Source organism: Nelumbo nucifera, chromosome 3, assembly GCF_055504915.1.
Source record: "Nelumbo nucifera cultivar China Antique chromosome 3, China Antique-T2T, whole genome shotgun sequence".
NCBI classification, from domain to species: Eukaryota; Viridiplantae; Streptophyta; class Magnoliopsida; order Proteales; family Nelumbonaceae; genus Nelumbo; species Nelumbo nucifera.
In genome coordinates, this window is record NC_142651.1 from 72,108,886 (window position 1) to 72,132,225 (window position 23,340).

At 38.0% G+C, this 23,340-nt stretch overlaps 1 protein-coding gene across 4 annotated transcripts in view; it reads right to left on the minus strand.

The window, feature by feature from the left end:
* The window catches only part of LOC104589710 (Actin-like ATPase superfamily protein), a 65,927-nt gene that overhangs the window by 37,217 nt on the left and 5,370 nt on the right, over nucleotides 1-23,340 (minus strand). For all 4 annotated transcript variants that reach the window (XR_016083585.1, XM_010248116.3, XM_010248117.3 and 1 more), the window contains exons 3-4: nucleotides 16,392-16,583; nucleotides 3,425-3,553 (exon numbers count right to left, since the gene is read on the minus strand). Coding sequence is in view for 3 of the 4 variants with exons in the window: in XM_010248116.3 (XP_010246418.1) it covers nucleotides 3,425-3,553; nucleotides 16,392-16,583 (321 nt within the window). In the remaining variant the exon portion in view is untranslated. The remainder of the gene's footprint in view (nucleotides 1-3,424; nucleotides 3,554-16,391; nucleotides 16,584-23,340) is intronic.

The following is a 23,340-nucleotide window of genomic DNA, read 5'->3' on the forward strand; positions in this document are numbered from 1 at the left end:
TACCTGCCAGGTCATCTTTGTCTACATTTCGACCCCCATGCCAAAGCACCGCCTCTTGTTCTATGGTTACCCAGACTTTAGAGTTTAGACCACAGATTATCAGAGCAGATATCAATCAATCTAGGGACTTCATATGGATTTACTCTGGCAATCGTGATTTGATCACCCATAGATCATCGAAGACATAATCAATGATAACTCCAGCCATTGCTTTGACGATTTTCTCCAAAATCGATCGCTTCCAGAGGGTGAAAGGTAAGCCTAACAGTTTGATAGAGAAAGCACTGTCATCCAATTCCTTGCTATTACAGGAGAACGGCCAGTTCACAATTGAAACTAATCCGAAGTTAGTTACTATCGTTCTGAAGTCAACCAATTTCTCCCCTATTTCTAGCACCGTCCTTTTTTCATCAATGGGAGAATATGGACACCGTGTTTCTCTCAATTTTTCCAAAATAGTTTCCCTAACACAACTCCAATTGGTCACCTTCCTCCCAGCAGGCCAGCCTTAAGGATCAGTTTTTTCTCCCATAAACCCTTGCTTTAATCAAATACCAGTTTCCACACTTTATTGGAATTGGGCACAACAACATCTTGTGTATTTTCATCTTTTGGGCTCTCGTCGGAAAGCTCCACCTTATTACTAGGCTTTCTAACCAACTCCACCAATTTCTCTCTATCTTTTCGTTGTTGTTCATCAACCTTACACATACTGATCGCATCGGCTTCTTTATTCAAAAGAAAGCATTATAACTTCCCCACAACTATCTTCCACCCCTTTACTTGCTTTCCTTCAGGTCAACAGAATAATTGTTTCCTGTTTTGTCCAAAAATTCAGAGACCGCCAGAAACCACCCCTTTTGGTTCCTCTTCAACTCAACCAAATACTTCCTTCTTAGAATTTCCAAAACACCTTTCCATCCTTCCACCCTCACAGAGTGCAGCATTCCTTCGATGAAGCCTTTCACCCAGTAGAAAAATGGTCGCTTTTCCTTCTCTTATCTTCAATAATATTTGCCCCCTGCTCTTTCCTTCCTCCAACAGCAATCTCTTCACTTTTATCGCAAGTTCTTCTCTTCATCTGGAAGCTGGTACAAAATCTCCAACATTTCTTTTCTCCATCCTTCTTCAATTACCCCTTCTAGAGTTTACTGCAAGGGAGGCTTGTGAACATACAAAGGCAATGTATGCTGAATAGAAGTTCAATAAGAACTGACCTGTTGCAAATTGAAGAATTTAGAAGAGCTAGGGGCAGGCCAAAACAGAAATTTAATTGAAGAGAAATGATTAGAGGATTTAACAATGGTAATGGCACTGAACAGAGAAAAATGATGGAACATGATTTATAGAGCCAACTCCACAGTTGGGGCAAGGCTTTGTGGAGCCAAGTTGAATTGAAACTTGAAAGATAGTATGTTTACTTTATATTACATACTTTTTTTCATGTCATATCTTTCATATTATGTGTGTATATTCTGTTATGAACATGTATACAAGATGATTTCATAATTAACTGAGCAGTGAGCGCATATGTGATTGACTAGTCAAAAGTGCCAAGGTGATATATCTAGGCCCTGACTACGCATCAGGCCATATTTGGTGCTCAAGTTGTTGAGCCTCAATACAACTCCATCGTCTCCTCCCAGCTCTGCTACTGGTAAACTTACATCTGATATATGGTCCCAGGATTGAGTATATATAGGTGCTTTTCCTTTGTTACTTATCACTTATGAAGGGCATATACGACTGATCTTTCAATAACATTGCAGTGCAGCTGTCACAATAGGTCACTGCTACATGACCACTACATTGCCAACTTGGGAGATACAATGTCTATACATGACTGCAGCAGGTTATTTTGTCAACACGGAAGCTAATCAGTTTGGCTGGAAGTACTCATTAGCAATGGCTTCACTCTTCTCAACATATAAATTCCCTCTTCCAAGAAGACAGTATGGAACTACCTTCCCCTTTTTTTTTTTTGATGAATAATAGTAAGTTTATTGATTCAGAAGCAAATTAGAGTGAGTTCATACATCATCCCAGTGAGAGGCACGAGATGCAGCCCCTCCTTGAAACTTACAAGTAAACTAGGAAAGAAAAACAAGAATCACAACTGAGCCCAAAATAATTCTTCCCTATTTACCCCTTGCTTAGCTAACACATCTGACAAGGTATTTGCTGATCTCCCCACCCACTGTACAGTGACCAACATATTCCTTGTCAACCAACTAAATTTCTTCATTTCATTCTTGTATTGCCACATAGCCTCTTCAGAATTTTTCAACCAACCCACCACCACTTTGGAATCCCCCTCGATTATTAGTTGTTGTACCCCCAGCTGGTTTGCAAATTGGACCCCTTGTACAGCAGCTAAAAGTTTTGCCCTGATGGAATTCCCAATTCCCAAAGGACCTGAGTAGAGCAACAAAATCTCTCCCTTCTCATTTCTCAAAGCACCCCCCATTCCGGATAATCCTGGATTACCCATGCTGCTTCCATCAAAGTTCAACTTAATTGAGCCTTCGGGTGGAGGAGACCAGCTTGTAATTGATTTGGCCTTTAAAGATGAGCACATTGCTATTGCTAACCAATTTCTCCAAATGTCATTAAAGGAGAATTGACGAAAGATTTCCAAGGTCATCAGCCAATGTATTGCCCTGTTTAACACACAGTCTTTCAAATCTTGGCTGTTCCTTTCCTTATCTTGAAAAATTCTGAGATTCCTTTCTTCCCAAAGAGTCCAAGTCAAGGCAGCACGAGCACATCTCCACATAATTCTCCCTATTTTTGTAGGCCAATAAAAGGTAGAATGGTTGAAGAGCATGTGAACTTCTGCTGATAGATTCCAACTACCCCCAAACAACGAAAGTAGCCAAGCCCAAAGGTCTGCAGAAAAGGGACAAGATACTAATAGATGGTAACAATCCTCACCGTGAGCTCTACAGAGAATACACTACCTTCCCCTTATTTTATTACATTATAATATAAGGATATCTTTGCTATGAAAAAAGAAGAGAGGAAAAAGAGTTTTTTAACAGAAACATAAAAAGGGGTTGTCTCAATTTATTACGAAAGGCAAAAGAAGAAAAAGATGAGAGAGCATGCAAGCTTTCTCCTCAAGCTAAGGTAGTCCTGATCCAATCTAAAAAAAGTGGTCTGCTACTGGATAAATCCATGCCAACAAGAGAAAAATAAATGCCAAACATATAGAATTTTTCTTTTTCCTTATATTATTAACCTAATTTTTGGAGTCTACCCAATTTAAAATCTGGATTGGAAGGCCGTAAGACCATATCATCAAAATAATCAGGACCTCTCCAAGAGGTGAGACACAAATGGAAGCACAGTAAACAGTAAACATACTATTAAATTTGACATAGGCAAATTAACAATACTGATGGTGGTAGGTTTTGATAATTACCCAATGAGTTCATCTGGTGAAGAAAGACCAAGTGTATCAAGAATCATAGATGTAAGCATTGATTCTTTGCCACGACCATCATAGGCTCTGATTACTGCCGTCAGTGCTTGAGCAGCAATCCCATAACCACTATAAAAAAAAAGCAAAACAAAACTCATCATCAGTTTAATTTCTGCAGAACTTACAGGAGAAATGGGGAATAACAAAACAGGTTCTGCAATCTGCACCAAAAAATTGTTTGAAAACCATGTCTGGAACCAATGCTGTTTCCTGAGAGGTATTTTTTGAGAAAACGGTGCTGCACTAATATGCTTTTTTCTCAGAAAACTTTTTTTTGCGACTGTTGCTGCCACATAAGCATTTTCTCAATGCCACATCAGCATACTGTTGCTAGCAACAGTTAAAACAAGAAAATACCAAAAAGGACATTTTCTTAGACCACACCTTTCCCAATTTCCAAGCCATGGTCTGAGAAAACATTTTCTGGAAAAAACACTTAGACCAAATACCAGGCATGGTCAGAAAAAACAGATTTCAGATGTCACGCTGTTTTTCAAGAAAACAGCCTTTGTTCCAAATACTGGCTAAGCTTTTATTTTCTTTATCAGTGAAATATATCACATTCAATTATCTTAAAACTGCTCTAAACAATAAGTTCTTTTTTCCTTTGTTTTGACAAAAGGCTAAGAATCTTCCCATGGCTCCCAAACCTTTTTCCGAGATTTAGGAAGGAAAGAAAACTCTAAGCAGATCCACGCGTCAAAAATACAGAAGTCACGAGGAAATTGGTGCACAAATTTCTGGATGATTAGCAGGGAATCCTAGGTCTTTTTCTCAATGAGTCAATGATGAGGATATTTTCTAAAAATCTGGAGGTGGAAAAGAATTACATCTCGGATGTAGTAGGAAAACCAGCATTATATCAATCTTCACTACTCCCTTTCTCTCATTCATGCTCCCATTAGAACTGTTAAAACATAAAAGCATTGAAAAGATCATGAGAGGCATTCATTAGAAAAGTGGAAACCTAATGACTCTAGAAGGATCACCTCTTAAATGGGGAAAGGGTGTGCAAGGAGAAAGAACATGGCAGACTGGGTAAGTTGAGTTAGTATTTTAAAAGCACAAGGGGCATTTTGAGCCCAAGGCACAAGGCGCAAGGTGAGGCATGCACTTTTTGAACCAAGGTGTAAAAATGTACAAAAAATGCCAAAAATGCAAAAAATAAAAATAACAAACATAATATTAATTAAAAAAGAAAAATGAGAGAAAGGAAGAGAAGCTTGAGCAAAGTTTATGGAAGAAAATAAGAGATGAAGAGAAGGGAAGAGAAGAGAAGAGTTCAATCCCTCTCTCCTGCCTCCAAAGATATCTTTTATTTCTTTAATTGAAATCTGAGTACAATTCCATGAATACCCTTAATAGGGTGGGCTAGCACTAAAGAAATAACAAAAAAACAAAAACAGGCCCATAACTCAGGGCCACTACTTAAAAGAACATAAGCATAAACATAACTTAAATAAAAGAAAGGAACTAGGACAGGCCAGAGGCACTAACACCTTTGAGGCATTTGCCTCAAGTGCAAGAGGCATACACCTCATAAGCTTTTTTCATGAAGTGTGCTTGAGGCAAACGCCTCAAGCACACTTGTCTAGGGGAGCAAGGTTTAGCTGAACGCTTTAGCTGTTCAGCGGGCTGTGGAACCAATGATAAGGTTCCACGCCAGTATTAAATACATGGGGCCCGCATCTTTTATAGTGGGGTCCATGAATTTATTACTGGCATGGAACCTCATCATTGGTTCCACAACCTGCTGAACAGCTAAAGCGTTTAGCTAATCCGAATTCGGGAAAGGGGGCTTCACATCACACCTCCGCCTTTCAACTAGTGTTATTCACCTTCATTCTTTTTAATATAAAAGATTTTTATTAAAAATAAAGAAAAATGAGATCCTCCTTTCCTCTTCCCCTTCCTCCTCATCCCCCTCTTCTTAAGGAGGCTTACACCTCCTTGTCTTCGGGAGGCTTACAGCACTTGCGTTCTGAACTACGCCTCACGCCTCTAGGTAGTGGAACGCCTCGCGTCACGCCTCCACGTTTTAAAACATTTATCTAGCCAATCCCATCAATATGAATTGCGGAAACAAGAAGAAAACATAATAGTAAGTTGTACGAGTCACCATCAAACCCTCTTTGAACTAACGTTTTAAATTTCGTAATGTATCGCTCCATATCGGCCGATACATACCGTTCCAATGAGGGTTCAATACGTGGAATGCTACAAAACCTTTGGTTTCATTTCTTTTCATCTGTATCGGACTGATATAGCCTCATTTTGGGTCTACATTGGCTAATACAGGCCCGATACGTACCAAAATTATGTATGCATCAATCGATATATTCAGATTTTTAATATTATTTAATGTCATTCATTTTGTCTCTAATAATTCCTATAATTACTCCCTATAACCCCTATAATTACTCCTCTCTCTAATAACTCCAATAATTACTCCCACTCTTTCAATAACTCCTATATTTAATGCTACATTTAATATATTTAATCAATATTCAAATTCGAATTTAAATTTAAAAAATGCCATTAAATACACCTTAAAAGCCTTAAACTAGCCATAAAAACCACAAATAGGAGGATTTGAATTCTTAAGGGATTTTTTTGGCAATAAAAGTAAGATATAAACTTTAGGAAAATTAAGATATGTAAATATATTGATTTAGGAAAACTAAGATGTATAAATAAAAACTTTAATTCTTCCATTATTCTTCAATGGTTTCCAATTGTGTCTGAATATCTCACTATTTATAAAAAACCCTTGAAGTATGATTTTTTACATTTAAATAACTCATTTGTAATTATATAAAACTCATATCTACTGTTATTAATATATATTTTTAAGATTTATTTTAGTTTACCAGTGTATCCACATGTAGCTTGATTTTTCAATTGTATCCATGCATATCTAAAGCGTATCCCAATACATCTCATAAAATTGCCTTACCAATACATCTTGCATTTCCGAAACTATGAACCTTGCTTTCAACTGCCAATTAGAAGGAAACTAGAAAACCATTGAAACCACCATAAGCACTACAATCTAAGGCATGAAGGCCTCCTTCTCTAGTGGGTGATCAGTCCTTTTTGGTCACTTTTCCCTTATTCAAACTATGGTGAGAAAAAAAAAAAAAGTCGACTTTTGTTGTAGTGTACTTTACAGTCCAATTCGATCAACCTTGCTCTAAGACCATGTTATCAAAATAAAAATAAATAAATAAAGTTGTAAAAATCCTAGCAATAGTCCAAATTGAAGTAGGAGAGAAGTAGAGAAGTTGAAGAATGAAGGCATGAAGCAAGCTGAGATGATGGTTTAAAATGTCCCTAATGTCCCTAATATTTCCACCACATATTTCCATTTCCATGGGTTGCGACACGAAATTTTACTAGAATCGACATTTCCCCAATGAACACTACCAGACCTACATGGAGTACAAGAGATAGTACCCACGACATATTTCCATTTTCACTTCCATGGGTAACATGTAATTTTACTAGAATTGACATATTCCTTTTGAACACTACCAGTACTATGTGGAGTACAAGAGATAGTATTTAACATAAGTTGAAGACAATATTGTAGATATGTGAAATAACAAGTTATTGTCCACCTAACTTAGATGATTACAACTTTAAGCTAGCTCAATATTCATTTCAAACATGAATTTAGATAATACTTTTTGTTTATGTAGTAGATTATTTGGTTGATCTGTTACAACCATTTACATTTTCTATTAGTTTAAATTTTGCTTCAACTAATTCTATCATGAAGTTCTAAAGCTTAAGGTTTACAAGGCAACTTTAGAACGTATTCTTTTGTCTATAATCCTAGTTTCTTAGTTTTGTTTAATAACTTGGAACAACAATAATTTAAAAAGGTATGCCTATTGCTTCTTTTGTCATTTCATAAAATATCATTCTATATTTTGCATATTTTACAATGTTTCCACCATGTCTATAATTTTTACAATATTTCCATACGACATTTCCAACATGTTTAGGCGCCTAGGCAACGCCTTGACAACTATGGTGCTAAGATTAGTGATTGCTTTGAAACCTTAGGCAGTCAGAAAGTAAGGATTCCTCATTTGTGCAGGGAAGTAAATGACTGGGATGTGGATCTCTCTCCAATATGGAATTACCGCTGGAAGGGCTGAAGCCCCTCTAATCAGCAAGTGGGTTTGGGGCTGGATTTGGAAGTTGAAAATACCATCTTAATTGATTTTCTTCATTTGGTTGGATGAGGGGAAGAATTCAGACTATTGATATGCTGCAGTCAAAAGGAAAGTATCTTGCCAATATTTCTGTTTCTGTGAGGTGGCAGCAGAGAATGTAAATCACACAATCTCTCTCATCCATTGCATGTTTTCCACCGCAGTTTGGTCCCACCTTTTCAACCTGTTTGGTGTTTCTTGGGTTGTTCCTCAGGATCTGGAACCACCAATCTCCTCTTGGAGTCTGGAAGGCCTACCAAAGAGAGGGAAAGTCCTGTGGGGCATGGTTCCTGGACTAATTTTCTTGTCAGTTTGGAAAGAAAGGAATGACAGGACCTTTGTCAATCAAGCAATGCCAATTGAGAGGTTCTGTGACAAGGTGGAGAGGACTCTGGTGAAATGGGTCTCTACCGATAAACTATTGAGGGCATAAACTTGAGCCATTTTTACAGCTACTGGGACAGAATCATCTGGGATGAACTTTGTTTTATAATATGTGTATGCTGTTAATGTATTGTTTCAGTGGTTAGTCTAGATGGATTGTAACAAGAGAACCTCTCCCTTGGCCTATATTTTCCCAGTATAAAGAAATTTCATTTTCATCTTTTTCTTTTTTGTTGATACTTGAACAATTAATTCATTAAACAAAAGACAGGTCTGTTACAAGTATCCCAGAGGGAGGTGAGAGATGCAGCAGCACTCTTCAGAGGAGATAACATCCAGCCAAATCACTTTCTTAAGGAGATCCCTAAAACCCCAAACAATCGAATCCGGATCCAGCAACCATCCCACAACTACTTTGGAGTCACCTTCAATTAACAATCTTTCTGCACCAAGTTGACTGGCAAGCTGAATCCCTTGTATGGAAGTTAGTAGCTCTGCCCTGGTAGAGTCTCCCAGTCCCACGTTTTAGTTAGTATGCTCTGCCCTGGTAGAGTCTCCCAATCCTACTGGGCCTGAAAACAAGGCTATATCCTATGCCGAAGGGGCCAGGATTACCTTGACTGCTCCCATCATAGTTCAATTTAACAAAACCCCAAGGAGGAGGAGCCCAATCTACAACAAAACTCTTCTTAGAAGAAGAGCTACTAGCCACTGCTGACCAATTTCTCCAGAAGTCATCAAAAGAAAAGGATTGAAGCATGTTATTCATTGTCAACCAGTGTACTGCCATTGTCAAAATGCAGCCACTGACCTCTAAGAAGCTTCTCTCCTTAATTTGGAATATTATGGTGTTTCTTTCCTCCCAAATTAGTCCATAAGGAGGCTGCTCTAATACACTTCAACATCAACCATCCTCTTTGTAGGCCATACAAAGGCTGAGGAATTGAACAACTGAGTTACTTCTGCTGGAAAAAACCACCTGCAACAGAAGAGGGCAAAAATCCAAAACCAAATAGCAGTATAAAAAGGGCAGGATAAAAATAAGTGGTAACAATCTTCACCATTAGATTTGCCGAGAGAACACCAATTTGGGGATAAACACAATAAGGCCTTTCTTCTGCACTTTGTCCAAAGTATTAACCTTCAATTGGAGAACTTCCCAGCAAAACATGGAAACCTTAGGGGAAATAAGCTTAGTCCAAACTTCCTTTACAAGGAAAGAAGCAACAGAAAAGGAAACCTTAGGAGAAGGAAACCAAATCCTTCCGTCTGGCTTAAGAGGATTCAAACAAACATCGCCCAAAAAGAGGAGGTCTATAACACAAGCTAACTCTTCCTCCCTTAAACCTCTTTTGAACCCAAAATCCCAATTCAAAGAAATAGGGGTGATAGGAGTAGAAAGACACCTAGCAACAGATTCATTTTTCTGCAAGGAAATAGATGATGAGAAGGAAACAGATCCTTCAGGGCTAACCTACCCACCCAAACATCTTCCCAAAACCTTACTAGGTTCCCAGAACAAACATCATACCTAATGAAAAGGAGGAATTGGGGGAGAATCCTTGAAATTGCTTTCCATGGTGAAGCCAAGGTAGCCTAACATGATAAACCAGCATCCCCGATGTTCTTCAAGCATCCATGTAAACTACCAATCACCTCATGCCATGAAGTCCCTTTCTCCCGAGGGCACCTCCACAACCATTTACCCAATAAAGCCACATTCTTGCACACTATTATCCAAACCTCTATTTTTGTCCAAATGGCATTGATTCTTCATGGATATAATTTAGGGATCTCCAGTTAACATGATCAAATGCTTTTTTTTATCAATTACTGCAAATTCCATAAAGTAACTAGAGGAAGAGAACAACATATAAAGAGTAATTGTAGATAAAACCTCTTATCCCCAACTCACATTAATCATTAAGTTAACATGATCATATACTTTCTCCAAGTCCAATTTGCAACTTTGCATATGATACCTAGGACCTCATTTCTAATTTATAAATCTACCAGCTAAATAGCTTACTAACACGCTATCCTTTCAAACAAACACCCCTTGTGAATTAGAAATTGTCGATCCCACCACCTTTTTCATACTAGATGCCAACAATTTGGCTATAATTTTTTGTATCAGCTGCCAATGAGACATTGATTTATAGTCTTCTAGCCCAACAGCTCCACCTTTTTTAGGTGTTGGAGGATAAGTAGCTTGTTTATAAGAAGCACTTTAAGTAGTACCAGTGGTCAATTTACAATTTATTTCTTATGTTGATTTTCTCTTTGGTGCAGTGTTGTTTGATATCAAGGGATAAATTTGTTATTTTCCTTGTAACTAGAAATTTATATATAAATGGAACTACTAAGGTTCTTGAATCAATGATCCAGGAAGACACATAAGGAACAATGGACACTCGAAGTGCATTGCCTTTGTTACCTGAGTTATCAGTCACTAGTGGAGGGGATACTAGATGCTCCCCTCAAACTGGCATAGAGTATGATTGTCCTACTCTAATTGCTCATGCATGGAAGCAAGAAGAGCATCTTTTGACCCAGAACTTGTTGAAAGACTTTGAGTAGTAATAGAGGGAGTAGAATGTTGCTGGTCTTTTTGGTTAGAAGAGTCAGCCACAGTGTTTGCAGAGTGAACTTCTTCCTGAGCTTATTCATCCACTTCTTTGGCTACCCAACCAAATCTCAGCATGTTTCCTCAATGCACCTTGGTCTCTCACAACACAGCACCACAAGTTATCATCTTCCTCGTGCTTCATATGTTAGACAGTGTATGCCCTTAGCTCCAATCAGAATGATGTACATTATGACATTTAATGTAAATGAATAAAGTACATATTTAATTTATGTTATTATGGTGTGTTTCTGTGTAATACTCTTAAACTGGACACATAAGAGACTCGTGTTAGTTTAGAATCTTCACAGCCGTTAGATTGATCTGAAGAGATTTATCCTGCCAAGGCCGACACTGATGTGCCGCCAAGTTGGTTGGGGTAGCTTGTCTCAGCTGCCAAGGTGAGACCTGAGGTACATACAGTGTGGGTTTTCTTGAAATCCTGAACCGGACCAAAATTCCAATATTGCCCTGGACCTTGGAGATAGATGGGCAAAACTGGAATGTTACACCTGACCCCTAGACTCGATTATGATACTGCACTAGGTGTTGGATTGGGCTGTCTTTGATATATCAATCAGTGAGATCCTTAGAGGGGGTCAAAACCTAGGTATGTTGGGACAGTCCGAGAATTCATCTGAGTGGGTAATCCTAGTGACAAGATCAGCACCTTTGTCGGACAAAGTGAATAATCGGGGATGCACTCTCTCTGATGGAAACCAAAACTGCCGACAGTCGATTTCAACCGTTGAAATTTGTTTTGCAAAATATATTTATATAGAGATATACACATATATATTATGGGTTCAAAATGTTTGCAAAAGGATTTAATTCCCAGGATCCATGTGAGTAGAGAGTGCAGCACTATACCTTACAGCCGAGGGAGAGGTCCTCTCTTGTCGGGCAGTGTTTGATCATTATGGGCTGAGAGGTTAAGTGTAAGACCATTGAGGGTAATACCTGATGGGCTAATCTTGCATCTGCCCACAGTCCTTGGGTTTTTATAAGGTGGCTTGACCCAAGGACCATTTAGTGTAAATGTTGGGCCCATTAAGAGCCCATGGTGATGGACTCAGGGGTTCACTGTCTCCTACAGTGAATTCGACCAGGCCTTGTAACAGAGGCTGGGTTGAACCCATGTGGCTGATGTGTAGATCAATGTTTGGGTCCCACGCAATACAAGGGTATCCAACTGGGCAACAGTTTGGAGGGTAAATGAGCAAATGGACTTAATGGGCCTAAAGCCCAATTCAAACTGGCTTAATGAGATTAATTAAAAGGGGGCGGTTCTGGGATTTAGATCAGCAAATAGGATAAGGTATTGTCCCTATCCACTCAGAGAGTCCAGATCCAAATAAAGATTTGGATCAGGAAACTCCTAATTAGATTAGGAGGGTTGATCTTTATCTGCAGATAAGATAAGGGATTATCCTTATCTCTTAAAGAGAGTCCAAATCCAAATACAAGATTTGGATTAGGAAACTCCTAATGAGATTAGGAGATGCTCTTTTTAAAGGCTATAAATAGAGGAGCAGGGAGAGCCTCCAATGCACAATTCTCAGTTCAGAGATTAAAGAGAGAGAAGAACCTGCAGTTCGACTACTCTTGTCTTCTACTCTTTCCTGCTCCTGCCGCCATACCAGTTCCATCTCCACCTGTGGGAGTGATCAAGAAGTGTTCTTGATATTACCTTTTGGCAGAAAAGGTAATCAGAAGTCGTGCTCACTAGCCCTTGATCAGATTCTTGCTGAAAAATCAGGTTCTTGCTAAAGAGCCATCCTACTAATTCTGCTTCATCCTACACCGTGTCATCTTCGGTGGAAGCAGTCTTTGGATCTTTCCTTGGGCGTGAACACCTTCATTGGAGGTTATTGTTACTTCGTATCAGGTATAAACCCTCCACTCCCTTTTTGGTTTCAGATCTGGTCTGGTTTAGGTTCAAGATTGATCCTTGAAAATGCAGTTTTCTAAAACAGGGAATGTGATTCCCACATGGGAGAGAGAAATTTTTGAAAATTAGCCCAACCTTCCTGCAAGGTTCGGCCATCCATATGATGGATCTCTCATCCCTTCATCATATTCACTTCAACCTTCTTACTCCCACTTCTTGTAGCAAGGGTCACAATTTGCTTCAGTCCTAAAAATATTCATAGCCATGGGCCTACTCTCTTCATATTGGACAAGAGCATACACCTCCTGAAGACTGAGAAAGTCGCTACTACCCAAAATCTATAGCTGAATTGACTCATATACTGGGCTCAAACCAGCCAAAAAGGCAAATACTCTCTGCTGAGGACAACTCAACTTGAAGTTAATATACCCGTTCAAAATATATCTGTTCTAAGTACATAGTTTGGTGTGATCCTAGATTTCCAGGGCTGTTTCATCCCACATAAAGTTCTTTCATAACGCAAGTTGCATAGAAGATAACAGCGAAAATATGATCATATAATTGTCTTGTTCCTATTTGCCATGTCTTGGAATCTCTTCTTGTTCTTTTATTTTTTTCATTCAGATATCCTAGTCCTCTCCTTCCACCTACAAACAGTTGGACTGATTTGGCCAATTTCAAGTAATCTAGACCATCCATGGGTGTAGATAATTAAATGTTCATACTTTCAGAAACACTACCAAAATTATAATTTACCACTCCTGAAATTCTAGATGTGACTGAGTCATCTATAGCATAACTCACCAACAAGCAATGAGATTTAGGCCTTCCCCTAGGGGGGTCACAATCAGTAAAAGGGAAAAAAAAGTCCAAAAAATCCAGCACCAACGCTACTGTCATCCTCAATAAGAGTCACAGTTTTGAAGGCAACAAGGGGGTGCCTTGTCACCTAGTTGCCTTGGCAGGCACCAGGCACCTAGGGGCACCAAAGCAATTGATTTTTTTTTTTTGAACAAAACAACAAATCCTAGGGTAATTCCCCAGGTTCCATAGCAAGCAGCAACCATCTTTCACTATTAAGTGTCTATAATCTTCATAAAAAATGTATAAAGTATAAACTTCATTCAAAACATAGAAAATCAATATATTCATGATAACATGGAAGAAAGAAAAGAAATTTCAGAAAATAGAGGGGGGATGGAGCATCTATTTTTGTCCTAGGAAAAGAAGAAAATAAATTATGAAAGAAGAAGAAGAAGAAGAAGAAGAAGATCAATGTGTTGATTGGACAAAATTTTGAGTTTTTCCTTGCTTATTAATTCAAGTTTTGAACTCTTCGAGGGCTCAAGACAGTATACATGTTTGAACCGTAATAAATAAGAAAATAATAAAAAGGAACTAGCATTTAATAATTTACTTTAATAATGTGTTTTATTATTATAATCATAAAAGGTTAAGAATATAAAAGCATCCAAGAGCACCATGTAAAAAATATCTTGGCCATTAAATGAGGTGAGCCTCCATGAGTGCCTTATCGCCTAGGCGCTGCCTTGAAAACTATGATAGGAGTCACACAGACCCTCAAAGGAAAGAAAAAAACAATTACCACTGTTGTCACTACACACAGTCACCACTTCTGTCTCGTTTAAAATGTTCATATGAACCACAGAAAGAAATAAGAAATGCAAATAACAACTTTATCGTTTACTGGTTCACACTAACCCAAAAATGAAAGCCCAGGTCTGTAACAGCACCCCTAACACCACTGCTAGTTCATACAAAGGGATAAACAAAAGGAAAAGACCCATTGTAACATTTAGATCACAGCCAACATTAAATGTTGAGCAAAACCCATGAATGCATATTCGAATGGCACCCAGAAAACGAAAGAAAAACAGAGATAAAGATAAGTAAACAGAGATGAACACAAATTTACGTGGTTCGGCTTATAGCCTATGTCCACGGGTGGAGCAGAAATCTACTATGAAATCAGCAATGGAAAAGAATACAAAACTGTGCACTCACTACCTCACTCACAGAAAACCCTAAACCCCAAATACACCCAAAGTCTCTCGACTTCTCTCACAAGACAAAGACAAAAGAATACAAGAGAGAAACATAACACTTCGGTTCGGACCCACAAGCTGAATATGGATCGGACGTTTCCACCACAAACCACTATGAAATTTTGCCTTCGGGTTTTTTTATGAGTATTTGCCTTTGGGTTTTTCTCAACATAATTCAGAGTGGATTCATGAAGCGGGTCGCAACAAAGAATTCTAGGCACAACCATAACATTAAATAAACTGTTTGGAACACAAACTGTTGAAACAGTTCAGCACAGGGGCCCTCTTCCAACCAATCTACTTTCCAATCTTTGCACCATACACCATGTAGCAGAATGTCCAGCAGTTAAGCAGCAGTCAATCATACAACCAAGAGAGAATAAGAAAAAGTGTTGTCCTTGGAATCGATCAGGGCAGAAGGGTTTTCTCCAGTCTTAAGAAATATAGAAGAAAAAGGAGAAAACAGAAGAAACAAGGGATCTAAAACAGTTTTTGCTATGATACAATGTTTCATACAGTAGATCAATTGGAGAAAAACAGGAGAAAGAGAAATGAAGAAAAACAGCATAAGTTTTGAGAGCCAAAATTGAGTGGCAGAGCCCACTCTTGTTATTATATATTAAGAGAGTCAAAATAATGTTAAATGACAGTAATGCCCCTGTGGAATGTATTCTATGTATTACAACACATACAGATTATCCAGCAATCTATTAGCTATTAGATTAAACTTTACCATATCTTTTGAAAAATGAACTAAATACTGAACCAGCCAGTTAATGGATTAGCAGTTCAACCATCTATATGTAACATCCAAAACTTCAAAAAATAAAACAAGGTCAGTGTGACGCCTCCTCTTGAAGGTTTCCTGAAATTAAACTTTGATAGGAGCAGTCAAGGCAATCCAGGTCCTTCGGAAATTGGAGTCATAAGAGATAAGAAAGGGTTTATACTAGCACTTTACTCAGGACCAGTGGGGGTTGGAGACTCTTTAAAGGCTGAATGGTTTGCAATTTGACAAGGTGTTCAAATTGCAAAAGACATGAATTTGGAGAACCTGGTGATTGAAAGGGACTCCAAGGTGGTGGTGGTAGGTTCGCTAAGAAATCCAGACTCAGTGATTTGCTGTTATAGAAATGAATTGAAGAAATTCCAGTGGTTAACAAAACAGATGAATCCAAGTATACAATGGGTGGGAAGGGAGGCAAATGCATTGGCTGATGCTTTAGCAAAGCAAGGGGTAATTAGGGACCAGTTGTATTGGGTGCAATTGTAATTACAGTGTGAGCTCTGAATTAATAGTGAGGCTGCATTTTGCCCCTCCCTTTGGGATGCTTGTAACAGTGCCTATCATTATTGTTTTCAATGAAATTTAATGATCTTTTACTTATCAAAAAAAAACCGAAAACCATCACAAGTCAAAGAAACAATCATCAAAGAAAACTATTAAAAGCACCAAGTAAATGGCTCCTATACAGAAACCAAAGCCTGAATAGAGGTTGACCAAGGGACAGATCAAGGTTGAACCAACCTTTTCCACTGACCATTTTGCAGTGTGAACAGGTTTACAATCTGGTCCTGCCCAGATTTTGAAAAACTAGTCTTAACTGATGAGGTAAAAAAGGAATTGAAAAAGCTATCATGTCTCTAGCACACACAAATGAAGCGATTAGGTTGGCAGAATTAGAACTCTGGCTCCTCCATACTAGCAAAGATATACCTCCCCAAATCGCCTAAGATAGGTCCAGCACCAGCAGCTCGAGCTTCTCTCCCATCTTCGGTGAACCCATAAGAGATTGTTCCTGTACCTGCAATTAATACACAGCCATGAAGGTTCCCCATTGTCCCACTTGCTAGAGCTGCCACAGCGTCATTGTGGACAAATAATTTTACATGGCTTGGGAATACGTCCCTGGAAAAAAGATCGAGACAACAATCAGACCCACCACTACCAAAAAAGATAAACAGATAAAACACATTCTTACTTTTGTCTATGTGTGTATGTGGGGGATGGAGGGGGTTAACATACAAGGAAAATGACAAAGCAAAACTTATCAAGGGTCCCTGCCCTTTTTCAACCCAAAAAATAATTACTTCATACAAGCAGCAGAACTGACAATGGACAAGTAAGTGCAGTATCAACATATAATAAAGAAGTTGGCCATTTTGCAGATCTGAGAACCAGTAATTAGAGAGAAGAAGAAGATGTGAAACTACATATTGAGTTCAACAATCTGCGTATTCAACATTATTGTTAGGTTAAGTAGAAAATGTGAAACTACATATTTACCCCCCCCCCCCATATCTCTTATGTCCCTCTTCTGCCCATTATATTTCTCTACTCTCCTCCTCAAGTGAACATAGACATCATTCATGCTCAACTTGTCAAGAATCGCCTCTGATTTTGTTTTTAGAACTCCTTTCGTTAAGAAATCAGCTGGCTGGTAAGTAGTCTTCATAAAAGAAAGACAAACTTCTTGGGCTTCAATTTTCTCCTTGATAAAAAATGATAGTCCAACTCAATATGCTTGGTGTGGTCATGTCAAACTGAATTATATCTCTCTAGGAGGAAGAATTACATTAATTAGAGCCACACTGTGAATCTCCCCACATATTTTATCTCCACCTTTCAATTCCCTGTGAGGATAGCGGGGCAATTAGAGAAATACATGAGAGACTTCCGTTGGAAACCAAGAGAGGACAGAAAGGATCACCTAGCCAAATGGGAACAGGTTAGTAAGCCTAAGGAAAAGAGGGTCCTAGGAATAGGAAACATAGCTTTGAGAAACACTGCTCTACTAGGTAAGTGGTTATGAAGATTTCATTTTGAAAGCAATAGGCTTTGACACAAAATTGTAAGCATTCATAGGCCGGAAAGAATTGGCCAGGATGCTAAACTAACCCCTCACTCTTCCTCGGCTTCTCATTGGAAAGCAATTCATGAGGTTTAATCATTTTTCAACTCTACTTGATTTGATGTGGGAAGGAAGGGGGAATAAAATATGGTTTTGGGAAGATTTATGGATAGGGGATACTCCACTTAAAGACCAATTCCCTGGGATCTTCTCCCTTTCGCTTTTAAATGGAGAGACTATATCTAGAACAGGATCACCTTCTCCAACTGGGATGAATTGGAACCTAGGGTTTAGAAGAGGTTTGGGGGAAATGAATGCCCTTCTTTGATCCATCTGCTAGACAATCTAAGGCAAGTTCACATGGACCCGTCCCTTGAGGACTTTAGAGTTTGCTTGGCTTCTCCCAATGGTTTATTCACTTGCTCTTCCTTTTTCAAACTCCTTGTCTCGCCTAACTCTCAAAGGGTGGACTTCCTATTGAAAGAAATTTGGAGTAAGCTTATCCCACCTAAAATTCAAGCTTTCTATTGGGAAATCTTTCTTGGTAAGGTAAATACTTGTGATAATGTGTAGAGAGAAGGTCTTTGATTTTCCTTTCTCCTCATATGTGCTTCTTATGCAGGGGTAGTGGTGAGACCTTATCCCATTTATCATTATCCTGTCCTTTTATGCAAAGAATCTGGGTGTTTTTTCCACTCTCTTTGGATGCAAGCAGGTCCCCCCATAAGATGTAGTGGGCATCTTCAATCCCAACTTCTTAAGGCAACCAAAGAAAAGAGGAAAAGTGCAATGGAGAGTCAATGAAGCAGCAATCTGTTGGGTGGTTTGGGGAGAATAGGATATTCTCTAAAAAGAGCAAGAGCTTAGAGGATGTGATAGATAGCAAAAAAATTAAGGCAGATTTATGGGTAAAGACCGCGGATTGCTTTCAAACATTTTCTATCATTAACATCTTAAGAACTTGGACTCAAGTATCTCATTCATCAAGAAGTTTAGAGTAAGAGTGGAATGGAAACCTCTAGAAGGCAACAAAGTTAACCTGAACTTTGATGGAAGCTCCATAGGAAATCCAGGAAGGGCAAGAATAGGTGGGGTAATAAGAAATTTTGAGGGAAGGATTCTGGCATTATTTTCAGGACCGATTGGTTTGAAAAACTTAGTAAAGGCTAACTGATGGATCTTTTGCAAGGCCTTACATTAGACAAACAACTAGGCTACAGGTTAATGGAGGCTGAAGGGATTCAAAAGTAATCATTTCATGGGAAAACACAAGCATGTCACGGTCTGACACAAGACAAAGGCATATCCCTTGGACTTTGAGATGTGATGAGGGAAGTGGCTAAGATTGCAAAAGGCATAGGGGCTGAATTTAAGTGGGTCAGAAGGAGTTTGTACGGATTTGCTAACTCTTAGACTAAACAGGGTGTAACAAGACAATAGTTGCTTTGGCTGGTTTGTAATGGGGTTTTGAGCATAAGGAATAAATTACATATGATCAAATTGTTGGAAGGGTTAGAAATCAGATTTTACAAGGCCGGATCAGGTTTAGTGGATGGCTGAATTTTTAAATTTTTCTAACCAAACCCGAGAACCGATTTCCTAACCATTTGGAAATCTCAAATTTTGAGATCAATCTTGCATTGAACCAAACCAAATTTGAAACCCAAATTAAAACTGATTATACCTGATATGGAGACCATAGTGTGCAGCTCTTAAAGTGGTAGTTCACGCCCAATATCAATCCCAAAATCAGCCTCCAACTGAAGATGGCGAGTGTGTATGTGAAGCTGATTCAGCAACACCGTTTCAGAAAAACCGATTCCCAACTTGCTTGGACCAACGTGGGTGTATGAACCCAATATCCTCTAATGCTTTTCTTGCAAAAACACAATAGGGAACTGATGGAAATCAGCCCCTATCACTATTGGGTCGAATTAGGATTTCTGAGAGGCAAGAGAGAAGAGAAGAGAGCAAGAGATTAGAGAGAACTGGGTTAAATTGTAGCTCCCCTCTTAGCCCCTTATATAGAGCACACTCCTAATCTAATTAGGAGCTGATCCAAATCAAATTTAGATTAGGACTTTATCTTTAATTGATATGCATTATCTTCTTAAGAGAATGGGTGCTCTATACCCAAATCTATACCAATTTTCAACCCAAATCACATGACAACTTAACTAATCATATTAGTATGGACCTTGGCCTATTTTCTTTAATGGTTCACGTCTAAAGGTGTTGCATGGACACTTTTGGCCTGAATATTGTATGGCGTTGGACCCACAAAGGCCTCACACAAGTCCATAAGGGTTCAGCCCCACCTCTGGAAGAGGTTAGGCCAAATTCACTACTCGGGGGTAGTTAACCCTAGACCCAATCAACTTGGGCTCAATTTGGGCCCAATATTTACACATAAAGTCGATCAGGTAATCAACCCCATAATGGTCTCTTACACCTAAGCTTTCAGCCCATAATCATCAAAACACTACCCACAGGGAAGAACCTCTTCCCTGACTACAAAATGCAATGTCACACTCTTTGCTCAGATGGATCCCAAGAATAAAACCTTTTGCAAACCTTTTTTCATAAAATAATAATATAACATATAAATACATTTTTGCAAATCAGATTTCAAATATAGTTGAAATCCACTGCCGACAGTTTAGGTTTCCATCAAAGAAAGTGTAAGGCCATGTTTAGGAGTGCTTGTGTTAAAAATAAGTGCTTATTGAATAATAAAACAAGTGCTTATTCCAATAAGCATTTATTTGCATTTAACACCCAACTTATTCAAGTGCTTATTTAAAAAAAAAAAGCACTTATTTCATATTGAGCATTTGGCAACCTTTTTCTCCAATAAGCACTTGTGAATATTTTGCCCTTCATTTTCTTTCAAATTTTCAAAATATACCTTGTGGGCGGTGGGCTCTCTCTCATACGGTTAAAGACTTCAACAACCCGATCCCATGCAAAGGATCATATTCAATAGTCCCATTTTTTTGGGCGGTTTCTCATCGCCTGGAACCGTTCTCACAAGTCCTAGTCGTATCTCCTTTCTTCACTCCCCGAAACCTAATCATCCATTTCTCACTACACTTGTTTTGCTGCCTCAACCAAGAGGAGGAGGAGACATGTCTAAATACCCCCTATTAGCTCAGTTTAGTTTCTTCACAAAAAGAGGTTTAAGTTCAATATCCGTTGTCATCCATCACAAAACAAAGCAATATACTGTTCATCGTCTTCTCCAGGACGAAAACAAAATAGCTTGGCAACAACAGTTCCAGCAAACATTACCAATACAAATTGGATCCAAGCATAGCTGAAGGCAACAAAATGGGGTGGAGATATACCTCTTTGATGTTCGTTTCTTTCTCTACCATTCTGTTGTTCAATCACTCAACTAACATGTGATGTTTTGCCTATTCCTTCCCTATCAATTATCAATTACTTAACCGTATTGGTATCTCTATGAAATTCCACACTTACCATAGCTCCTAAGGACTCGAAAGATGAGTTCGGAAGTGACATTAATTTGCACCTTCTGGAGGGTTTGTTCCATGTAGAAATTGCGGCAAACAATGTTGGAGATGGGGGGGATGGCGGTAAAGTATTCATCGTTGGGCTTTCCTCTCTCGTGGTGGTTGTCGTCGTCGTGTGGGAGTTTTGAAGTTTAAGTCGTGAAAAATCGGAAAAGAAAAAGAGTTGCAAAGGAGATAGAAGGGAAAGTAATTGGTTGTACAAAGGAAGACGGTATGAGTAAATGGGGACAGTTTTGGTAGAAAAAAAAATCGAATAATTGCTTATTGTTTAAGCACTTAAAAAATGGAAATTTGGGCTTAAAAAAATAAGCACTTATTTCGGGCTTATTTCCCAAACACCAAAAAGTGCTTAATGGTGTGGTCCCACACAAATAAGCCCTTATTTTTAAGCACTCCCAAACATGGCCTAAATCCTAATATTCACTTCGTCAAACAAAAGGGTTGATCCTATCACTATGATCACCCACTTAAGTAATTTCCTAAATTGTCCCAACATACCCAGATATTTGACCCTTGATAGATCTTACTGGTTGGCATATCAAATAGACAAAAACAATTCAGCCCAAAACCTAGTGCAATATCATAATTAAGTCTGGGATCAAGTGCAACTTTCCACTGCCCATCTATCTTCAAGGTCAAGGGCATAGATGGAAATTGGTTCGGGTTCAGTGTTTCTTTCAAACACCCACTAGTTGTGCTTGGGGTCTAACCCTAGCAGCTCAGCAACGAAGGTAGGTAGAACCCTGGGTTTGTTTGTGTTGCGAGGTGAATCCTTCACAAGGAAGATGTTTCAAGAGTTAGAGGAACGTTAGGGAGAATGATGGAGATCTTCAAACACATCAATCACTAACTGATGAGAGTAATATTTTTTTATAGATACTGATGAGAGTTATCTATACTACTTTAAAAAGTACGAATAGCCTCAAGAATATTTCTAGAATTTTGTGATGACAAAACTTACCCCTCTATATTTAAATTTATTGATAAAAAATGAGAGAAAATAGGGTAATTAGTTATTAATATTAAATGAGTTGAAAAGAGTAAATTATAAAATATTCAATGCATTCATATATCTCTCATTAAATACAACATTTAAGGTATTAATTTGCATTCACTTTCATTGAATCATATATTTAAGGCTTCTTTGTTTCTTCTCATCATTAAATTCTATAATTAAATACATACATAATAAATTAACAATTCCAATAACATAAAAGCTCATACTTTTAAAATCTACCAGGAAAAAATAGTATTTTCATCTAGGTGGTGGTAAGAAATTAAACCATTTGGGTCAAATGGGCCAATCCATGTTGCCACAATTAAATAGTAAAATAAAAAATATATAAAATGAAAAAATATAGAAATTAAAAAAATGGGAACGTTTTTAACATCATATTTTCTACACATTAAAACAATAATAAATATGACAAACAATGTTTTAAAAACCAACTCAAAGGCCGACCCACTTTTACCTTCGGGTCACAAGTCACCAATTAGACTGTCGATGTCAAATGAGTCAAACTGCTTTGCGGCAACACTATGTGTGTGTGTAAAAATACATATTTTATCAATAAATAATATAATTATGTTTTACATATATTATATGTAATATATGTATTATGTTGCATTTATGTTTTTTAATTCCGTTTTAATTTTTTATTTACAAAAAAAATATTAAAAGCTGCAATTTGGGGTCAAAAAAGGGTTTTTTTTCGCAAAAATAGCAAGGCAAGGCGCATAATGCCCTTGGAACGTATCTTAAAAAGTTACTCAAAAAAAATATAATCCCAATCAGACATCTAAGTTCAAAGTTATGGCTTCCAAAAGTTTGCACATAATTAAGTGCACAACCTACGACTTGGTTACTAAGTCTAACAGGTAATGGTTGAACCGCCCAAGTTAGATGGTTTTTAACCAAAAAGGGGGTTCAACAAAACCAAACCTAGAATCAAGGCTGAGTGACGGTTTGAACGGTTCAATCGGGCATGTTAGTAACAAGTTGAAAACATTGATTATAAATAAGAAATGCTTTTATTAATGATGGAAATGAAATGTAAAATTTAAAACCAATTAGAAGTAAAACTATTTTCCTACTATATCTCATTAAATCTCATATCTAAGGTATATTCTCTTATTAAATCCTATATTTAAGATATATTTTTCTCATCATCAAATTCTACTAATTAAATCCACAACATTAATTTTAATAATATAAAAAAATAAATATTTTGAAAAATAATTTGAAAACAAAACCGTTTTCTTCTCTCTCGGTGGTGGG